Source organism: Tripterygium wilfordii, chromosome 21 (assembly GCF_013401445.1).
Source record: "Tripterygium wilfordii isolate XIE 37 chromosome 21, ASM1340144v1, whole genome shotgun sequence".
Taxonomy (NCBI): domain Eukaryota; kingdom Viridiplantae; phylum Streptophyta; class Magnoliopsida; order Celastrales; family Celastraceae; genus Tripterygium; species Tripterygium wilfordii.
Genome location: NC_052252.1, coordinates 5,136,289 through 5,145,945, shown reverse-complemented (window position 1 = coordinate 5,145,945; position 9,657 = coordinate 5,136,289). Strand labels below are relative to the sequence as shown.

At 36.4% G+C, this 9,657-nt stretch overlaps 1 protein-coding gene across 1 annotated transcript; it reads left to right on the top strand.

The window, feature by feature from the left end:
- The first annotated feature begins 5,632 nt into the window (after window positions 1–5,632).
- On the top strand, window positions 5,633–7,495 carry LOC119988916 (cytochrome P450 71D9-like). Its single transcript, XM_038834166.1, has 2 exons — window positions 5,633–6,554; window positions 6,638–7,495. Exons 1-2 carry the CDS (start codon window positions 5,676–5,678, stop codon window positions 7,256–7,258), a joined length of 1,500 nt encoding a protein of 499 aa, XP_038690094.1. The 5' UTR covers window positions 5,633–5,675; the 3' UTR covers window positions 7,259–7,495.
- The last annotated feature ends 2,162 nt before the right edge of the window (window positions 7,496–9,657 follow it).

Below are 9,657 nucleotides of genomic sequence, written 5' to 3'. Positions count from 1 at the left end.
TATTCTGTGACAAATTACAAGTATTATGTGTTTTAGTTGTAACGAACACATATAATGAAAAATAAATTAATTACGTATTAGAATTTATTTCTGTTTAAAATTTAATAACACAACAATTTCGATTAAATTTATTAAACAAATAATCAAACATAATACCGATATGATAAGTGAAAATATAGTAGGGCTCATGTCCATGTTGATTGGGTTCCAATGAGGAAAAGGGTCCCAAACAAAAGCTCTCATGCCTGCAAAAGAGCATTTATTTCTGATGAGGTGCTGAAAATTTTGGTGGAAACTGCCTGTTGTGATATCATGTTTTGTCTTGCTGTGGGTCATATGAGAAATCAAATGGGTTCTTTGCCGGTAACAAAACAAAAGGAACAGAACTAGGCATTTGCAAGCCCAGAACGTCATTGGAATTGTCTAGGATTTAGAAAGGATGCTTAATTATTTCTTGAATAAGAATGGGAGATACTTGAGTCATAGGAGCACTATCCATGTCAATCCAAAATTTCTCAGCGTGCATTCGATGTAATTTTCTCGTCATTTTTTTTGAAAATACCGTTAAGAAATATGTTTCAGTTTGCTATTAAACTCTCCAACCTTTAGTTTCTTTATGTGTGAAAGGGTAATTTGGGAAACTTATTGTGTGCATTAAAAAAAATATAAGTGTGTGCAGTGAGTGGGACTATGTGTCCAATAACGGCTCCCTTAGTAATTTGGTTTAATTAGGGCAAATGCAATGGTGAAGTGGTATTGGGCCAACAAAGATGTTGTCTTTTGCTGATGTGGCTGTATTGTAAAATGTGTTTTGCTTATGTGGCTGTATTGGGATAAGTGTTTTGCTGATGTGGATGTATTAATATTTAATGTTTTGGTGTAGTTTTGTTGTGGATAATATGGAGGAATGGAATGTTGTTGGGTTGGGTGGAAAGAGAAAGTGTGTGGGAAGAAAAAGTGTATAGAAATTTGTGTTTTGCTGATGTGGCTGTATTAGAATACGTGTTTGACTTGACTTTTTGTGTAATAGAGGTGGGACCGGGCCAACAAAAATGTTGGCCCAGTAAATTGTTTCTTATTGCATTTGCCCTTAGACTTATCAGACCAAAAACCAAAAACCCCTTTCCCCCTCTAAGCTCTCCAGAGAAGTGATGCTGGATGAAGCTACTGATTCGGAGGCCGCGACAATGGGAATCACCAGAAGCAGAGCCAATACAATTGGAACAAGTATAGCAGCAAGGGGCGGCCAAATGGTAGGGAGACGACGAGTTTAGGCCAATAGTGATAGTGGCCAAGGTGGGCACTGTCATTGGCCACAAGGGCGAGCTCGTCAAGAAGATCTGCGGAGAGACTGGCGCCCGTATTCGCGTATTTGAAGGCTCTATCCACAGCTCTAATCGCGAATCTAGTTAAGGGAGGTGGATTTTTTTAATGGTATTATGGGAATAACATTAAAAGCCTGAGGACAATATGGAGATAAATTCAAAAATGCTAGTAAAATTGTCTAAAAAAGAAACATTCCAAATGGCAATATTATTGCTCCATAATTTTCTTAGAGTTGGAGCCTAAAAATTGTTGTTTGTTTCCACTATATGCTCAAAACTAGCATAGATGCTAGTTGAAATAGTTTGTCAAACAGGGTATAAGTGTTGTTTTCTTATCAAGGCTTGTTTTTACTATGAATCTCTATCAGACAAGGGACTTGAATGTCATTGTAATGCAAGCTAATTCCCAATTAAAGGATGCATGTCAAGACATGTAATCTCTATGTTGGATTGGTATAATCGGCCCATCGAGTGTCATATAAGTAAATTCCAAGTACCTCTCACACATTTAACGTGTTTTTGTGAGCCTAAGTACTATGGAGACCTCCCCGCAAAACAAAGCCCCATGGGCTCGTAGCCGAAACCGGACATATTTGTTGATGTGTTTGACCCGTTGGGCATTTTCGCTGCTAGGTGCTTCTTTGCATTAATTGTGAAGTTCCTAGTTGCTTTAAGAGTGATAAGAGAAATATTAATTACATCCCATTTGGTGTTGGAAGGAGGATTTGTCATGGGATGATGTTTGGTCTTGCAAATGTTGAGTTGAATGTAGAGTTTGTATCAATATGTATCATTTTTTTCTTGATAAGTAGCAATATATATAGAAATCAAAGAAAACACAACAAAATGACATCAGATGGGATGACCTAAAAGAAGAACAAGGAAGGTAGAAGGAAATGAGCAAGAGACACAACCAAATAGCAACAAAATGTTGGGTGGTGACTTGAATGATTGTGAACTTGATGCTATGAAGCAAAAGCAAAATTTATTTTGGACTTCTTGAGACGTGTGGCATGACTTTAGTTGATGAAGGTTTGACCATAAAATTTGGAGATTTGGACAGTGGGCAAGAAGTCTAATATGGTTGGCATAAAACTCACTCCATTTAACAAGTTGGCAAAACCAAAACCAATTGAGTATAACACAGGTGATGATCAGTTTGGTTCATTGTTTAGGTATATGGAGCACAGGCTCCATCTTGGGCCAATTTGTGAGAGAGCTTGTGTGAGGGCTCTTTTGGGTGTAATGGGGCCTTGGGTTCTCCACCTTGTGTGCAATATGCTTGTGTCGGCGAAATCTCGTGTCGTCTTTTGGACTGTGGATGTAGACATTCTTGCCGAACTACATAAATTTTCTGTTAGGTTTGCGAAGTTTATTCTGAAATTCTCAATAACTCTCAACATAAAATCATGGAAACTTTTAGTTGGTTATGCATTTATTGTATTTTATATATATCATACTCAATTTATCATGTCGTCAGGTGGGCCCTATAATTGGGCTTTAAGCTGCCATATTTCTTTGAATGAGAAAAAGGCATTGCATAGCCCAATTTAGTTTATATATTCATTTAGTTGAGCCATTTCTTCATGTATCCTCATCCATACTTTCTGATCTTTCTCTTCAAAAACTTCCCCTATGCTGAAACTTCCTCCACCCAAACCTTTAGTCCATGCTCTTGAAGGAAATCTTTGGTAATTTATGTGCCATCTCATTAATTTGGGATAAAGACCATTCCAAAAAGAATGAGTGCGGTCGTAGATTGGATATAGACCATTGATGTGCCACCTCATTAATTAGAATATGACTGGCTTGACCCAAATCTATACACATGTTTTCTTCAAATAATAAGTAGCAGCAGTCTTATTGGAAATTGGTGTATATGATATGTCACCTGTGTGAAAGACTAAACATTTATAAATATATATAATTTTCTAGCTTTTCAATTTTTCATAGCCACTGTACTTTTCTGCAGTCAATATGATTCGTCTCTGTCTTACGTCTTTTGCAAAGAAACAAACCTTAACCCAATAGATTTTCTTTATATGCTTATAAAAAAATAGATTTTCTTTTGAATATATATATATATATATATATAGGAACAGAAATTCTCCTATGTGGACCAAAAGTGTGGACCAAGTTTGTGGACTTGTTTTTCAACCATAGATGTGGTGGATCCCATAATAAATGTGTGGCCCCCACTTATGTTGTGATTGATTACAACCATTGGATTTTGGTCCACAAACTTGGTCCACACTTTTTGGTCCACATAGAAGAATTCCTCTATATAGGAATTCTCCTATAAGATTCTTAAATGAGGTCTTAACTTTCAAAATTTACTTTAGGGTTCAAATATTTTTTTAAAAATTTGGAAAAAATATATTTGTATTTTGATATGTTCTACAAACCCAACAATATTTTTTGTTCGAAACAAAAATGAAATGCAACCTAAAAATATATTTTTTGTTCGAAACAAAAATCAAATACAACTTGAAAAGTATATTGAATGGTGGGGTGTGGTGTTGTCAAATCCAATGCAATCATGCATTGAATAGTGAAGATTTGATGAAATTGACTGGATTAATTACAACCCCTCTATACCGTGGGAGAGAAGGGATATACGAGTATGCGACATGCTACAATAGTAGAGAAAGAAATGAATGAGAGATTTATTGTTGATTGTAGTATAAATGAGACCCAATATATAGGCCAATCAAATTCCATTCCTCTCTCTATGTTCATCGAATATCACTTTATTTTCATTCATGCCCCAACAAAAGAACACATGATTTTACTGATATGGTCAATATTATAGTTGTCTAATTGTGTCAGGCTACATCTTTACTAAATGAACCAGAAGAGACCTTCAAAGAAAATTCGTTTTGCTCATAGTCAAGCTTTCTGATCTTGTTAGTCAAAAGTATTATTTTTGTTGTTTGAAAAGTCTATGCACCATTAGTCCTAAAAAAATGTATCATAATCGATAGAAAGTAATATCCTAGATGCAGACAAAACAAGATTATTGAGGTTGGCACAGTGTGTTGGGTACGTACTTGGAAGATTATGAATTTGATTCTCATTGGAAATAATATTATTGCGATCATGCGTTAAATTTTAGCCCTACCCTATCATAAGGTCGGAAACTATTGTTTGAGTAGCCTGACGGCCCAAATTTAGATTTATATCAAATATCTAAAAGATAAACTTGTACGATGTTGTCTTCAATTACTAGAAAATTATATATGGGTTTAGCCTTTATTTTTTTTTCCCTTCAAAATCTAGTATATTTAATATTATGGGTACTCAATATACACATATTAAAACATGATAATTTGGGAGAATTATATCCAATTCTAACTAAAAGAATTATAGCCCTCGTCCCCCAATATATATATATATGTAAGCAGAGGCGGATCTGTAGTTAAATGATTGGGGGCTGGGCCTAAGTGGGCTTAATTCCACCAATTTAATTGATTAATACATATGTTGTTTTTCTTGAAAGTTCTTTTATTTTTTGTTGGATTATCTGCTGGTTTAAAGCTTTTTGTAATATATGTGTTATTTTTCTTCAAATTCCTATTATTATTTGTACAGATGTCCATTTCTCGAGATGTTGAATGGCCCCTTTCTTTGATGAACAGATGTACAAATTCCTTTAGTTGAAGTGGGTATGTCAAATTAATTTAGTTTCCATAGATTAACACGTAGATAAGACCTGTATTTGTTTACCAATAAAAGTTAGTTGGGTTGGTAATCGATTGAGTTAGACGTATATGTGTGCAATGTTAGAATTCTATCACAAGTGTAATTCTATGTGGTATTTCAAAAAAAAAAACCTGTATTTACTTTTCATTTTCATGGTGCTGAATTGCTGACATAATACAAATTAATTCTTTGACCGCCCAATTGTAATTCTTTCAAGTTTCAAGTCAATCCAATAGGCTAAATGAAGACGTCTTATTTTATTGTTTGAAACTATTGAATTATATTCGTATCATATAAATAATTTTAAAAAAATTTTTGCTATTTAATTGTGTCCCTAGTGAGTGTGAATTCTGGATATGCCAATGTATCTGTATTTAAGCCATGAAATTCCATATACGTTTCAATAGGAATTAAATAAAGTTACGAGTACACCTAAACCACTAATTGGAATGATAAAGATGATGTGTATCATGATTATGATTAGGGTTTAAATCTCCTCTCTCACGTTTAAAAAAGAAAAGAAAAGAAAAGTTAGGAGTGGTGAGAGACCTTGAAACTAGAAGACAAAACTTCATGGTCTATATATTCAGCTTTGCAAATCAGTAACCACTCACACCTATCTCCAAATTCATCAACACTTATTTCTTCATGGATCTCCAACTCCCGTCCTTCCCGATCCTTTCGAGCATCATTTTACTTATCCTAGTGGTGCTGAAGTCAGTTTTGAGGCCTTCAAAACTGCCTCCGGGGCCGTGGAAGCTACCTTTGATCGGAAACTTGCACCAATTAGCACAAGATCTACCACATCGAGCGCTACAAAAGTTAGCCAAAAAGCATGGACCCTTGATGCACCTCCATTTTGGGGAAGTACCAACACTTGTTGTTACTTCACCAGAGTATGCAAAAGAGGTAATGAAGACTCATGACATTACTTTCGCTTCGAGGCCTCTTTTAAATGCTATGAAAGTCATGACTTATGATCACACTGACATTGCCTTTGCACCATATGGCGAGTATTGGAGGCAACTAAGGAAAATTTGCACAATAGAGCTTTTGAGCGTGAAACGTGTCCAATCGTTCAGGCCGATAAGAGAGCAAGAGACGTCGAATGTAATCGAATGGATTGGTTCGAATGCCGGATCATCGATCAACCTGACGGAAAGACTGTACACAACAATATACGCCTTAGTTTCAAAGGTGGCGTTTGGGAGGACGTGTGGACGTGGTGAGCATGAAGAATTCATCGAATATTCGAAGGCATCCCAAAACAGAGCATCGGGATTCAATATCGTGGATGTGTTTCCTTCCTTGAAATTGGTTCACTGGATTATGGGCGAGGGCAAGAAAACGGAAAGGTTACATAAACAAGGTGACATGCTACTTGGAAACATCATCAACCAACACGTTAAGAAACCAGTAACCGGAAAAGGGGACGATGAACACGAAGATCTGGTTGATGTACTCTTGAAATTTCATGAGGAGGGTGACTTTCCATTGACTATTAACAATATCAAATCAGTGATTCAGGTAAGATTTTTGAAAACTAATGAATGAACTTTGAGTTTATGCTACTTACTTTAGTTATTTACAAACCCTTTTTGATTCTTTAGGACATTTTTGTTGCTGGGGGTGAAACATCAGCGACCACTATCGATTGGGCTATGAGAGAAATGATGAAAAATCCAAGAGTAATGAAAAAGGCACAAGCTGAGGTGAGACAAGTTTTCGATAGCAGAGGAAGAGTCGACGAAACAGGCGTTCCAGAGCTGAAATATTTGAAGTTAGTTCTTAAAGAAACTCTAAGACTACACCCTCCGTTGCCTTTCCTACTTCCAAGAATAAATTGGGAGCGATGTGAGATCAATGGATACGAGATAGCGGCCAACACCAAAGTTATTGTGAACGTGTGGGCTATTGGAAGAGATCCCAACTATTGGACCGAAGCAGAAAGATTTTATCCGGAGAGATTCCTCGAGAAATCAGCTGACTACAAGGGGACTAGTTTTGAGTATACTCCATTTGGTGCCGGAAGAAGGTTGTGTCCTGGCATGTCGTTTGGTCTCGCAAATGTTGAGTTTCCGCTGTCACAACTGTTGTATCATTTTGACTGGAATCTCACTGGTGGAATGAAGCCTGAAGATCTCAACATGATTGAAAGCTTCGATGTAACAATGAGAGCAAAAGATGACCTGCACTTAGTTCCAACTCCTTATCGCTCGCTCTCCGGTTGATAACAAGCACAAGGTTCCATACTGGATTGTCTCCACATATCTCTTCTGTGTTCTTGTTAGTTTCTCTGTAATATTAATGTTCTTGTGTGTGTTCTTTTCTGCGCGGCGGCGCGTGCGTTTGTGTAATATTATAGTATTTGGAGTCAATGTTGATTAAAGTCTTTGACTGGTTTAATAAGATAGAAGAGCATGTGGATGAGGGTAAAATCTATGTACAATCTGTTTATCTTCTGTTCATTGCGAGAGTCTTGCGCGCAAGAGTTATTTAATCGAGCTAATTAGGCATGAAACTAGTTCTACCATTCGGTCCATTAGAGAGAAAGAGATGTCGAATTTCATTGAATGGATTTTCTCGAATGCGCGCAGGATATCGGATAAACCTTACTGAAACAGTATTAATTATCATCAAAACACGCTGCAGTTCCGACCTTCTCTAGTTGGCATCGCGCACGTCGACATCTAGTCTAGTTTAATTTGTCTTATCATGTTATTATTGCAATCATATACCCGACATAATTTGGAGGGTAGGTAAGGTATTGTCATTTTTTTTATGGAAATGACGTATTGTCAATGGTCTAATATAATTTGGAGGGTAGGTAAGGTGTTGTCATTTTTTTTTTTTATGGAAACGTAACGTATTGTCAATGGTCTAATCATATAGTAAGCTTCAAGCAACCAATGAGTGGTGACTCAGTTAACATTCGGTTAGGTTAGGCATATATCTGTCCAATATTTGATTCCAATGAGAAACAAATTTCTCAAATGATATTTAAAATAAAAAAAAGCTTCAAGCATAGTATAGTACATATTTTCAACGTATTGTCATTTTTTTTTTGGGTAAATACACTCCCGCACACACAATAGGACTGACGTTAATTGACCAATCAGTACACAAAAAAAAAAAAAGGAATGACGTTAATTTACCAATTAGTGAGCCAGACAAGCTTCTTCGGGTGATTGTTTTTCTACTTGCATAGTTGAAAAATGCGAGCTATGGGATATACTTAAGGGAATCTCTTTGATGTTCAAATCAATACGGAATTTCGCTATTGAGGAATGTTCGGTATTCGAATTAAGCTTTCCTTCTCAAAATTAACAATTGAAAGTGCAGAGTTAACAAGTGGTTTTACCTGGTGTTGGAGCTCTCCTTTTTATATGAGTTGAGAAGTTTTAATATTCTCCCTTCGTCAGTAGTCTTCGACCCTAGGCGGCCACACAGACGTGGAAATTGTTTGTCTAGAGACGTGCATGTGGTACACGGAAGTCTGTCTGTTAGTGTTACGTGTTTAGTCAATGTTGATTAAAGTTTTTGACTGGTTTCATATATTTTTTTTGTATGGTGTAGAAAGTTGGTGAAGTTTCCGATTAACACAAAGGACAATAAGATAGAGGAGCATGTGGATGCGGTTCAGTGAGGGAATGTAATTTAGAGATCACACGTTTAATTCTTGAAAACAATATCTCTACATGTTATGTGAGAGGTAAAGTCCGCATACAATCTGTTTGTCTCCCACCCACCGTGGGACTCCAATACACGAGAGTTGTTTACTTATTTTTACTGGTATTGCTTTAGCACCATATGATGAGTACTGGAGGCAGATACGAAAAATTTGCATAATCAAACTATTAGGCACAAAACTAGTTCAATCATTCGGTCCATTAGAGAAAAAGAGCTGTCGAATTTCATTGAGATAAATTTTATTTGCACACCACCCACTACAACAAAAGGCCTCTTTAGCCGCGGTCAAAATCGCAACTTTTAGAATAAAAAACCGTAGGCTAATATATACGGCGGTCCACCTCTTCATTTCTATTACAACTCTCTACATTAATTGTGATTCTAAGGCCACGAAGCTGGCAAGCAACCTACCAGACTTCTGAGATGGAATGGGTCCAGTTCCAACACCGTTCACACGACCATGGTGATCAGGGCGAAAAATTTCAGTGTAAACAACATCACTTTTACACAATGAAAGATAGTAAGTGTTTCAATTGACACACTGTAGTAAGAAATGTTTCAATTTAGTTACTCAAAAATAAAATTATTTCAAATTGGTCTCTCGAATAGATTTTTCAAATTTTGGATAGTCAACCAACCTACATGACAGTGTGACCGAATACAGGAAGAACATAGAGAGCACTCTTCTTTGTGTGAAGAATAAGATGCTTCTTTAAGCTACAATTTGTCACATTGTAATTTGTGATTATTAGTCCTAATCAAACGATTTTATCAATAATTAGTGTCCAATCTTTCTTAATCACATGTGATATCCATCCATTACATGACATTTTTATTGATTCCATAAAATCATGTGAATGAATATGCAACAAAGCAGGGTCGGCCCTAGGGCAAAACAGTCAAAACTGTTGTTTGGGACCTCAGGACCATAAGGGCACCA

What these genes read in the sequence shown, in the direction of transcription:
- LOC119988916 (XM_038834166.1), top strand. Translation starts at nt 5,676, where the DNA reads ATGGATCTCCAACTCCCGTCCTTCCCGATCCTTTCGAGCATCATTTTA. An exon ending in ATATCAAATCAGTGATTCAG is followed by an intron (nt 6,555 to 6,637) that starts GTAAGATTTTTG and finishes TTGATTCTTTAG; the next exon opens with GACATTTTTGTTGCTGGGGG.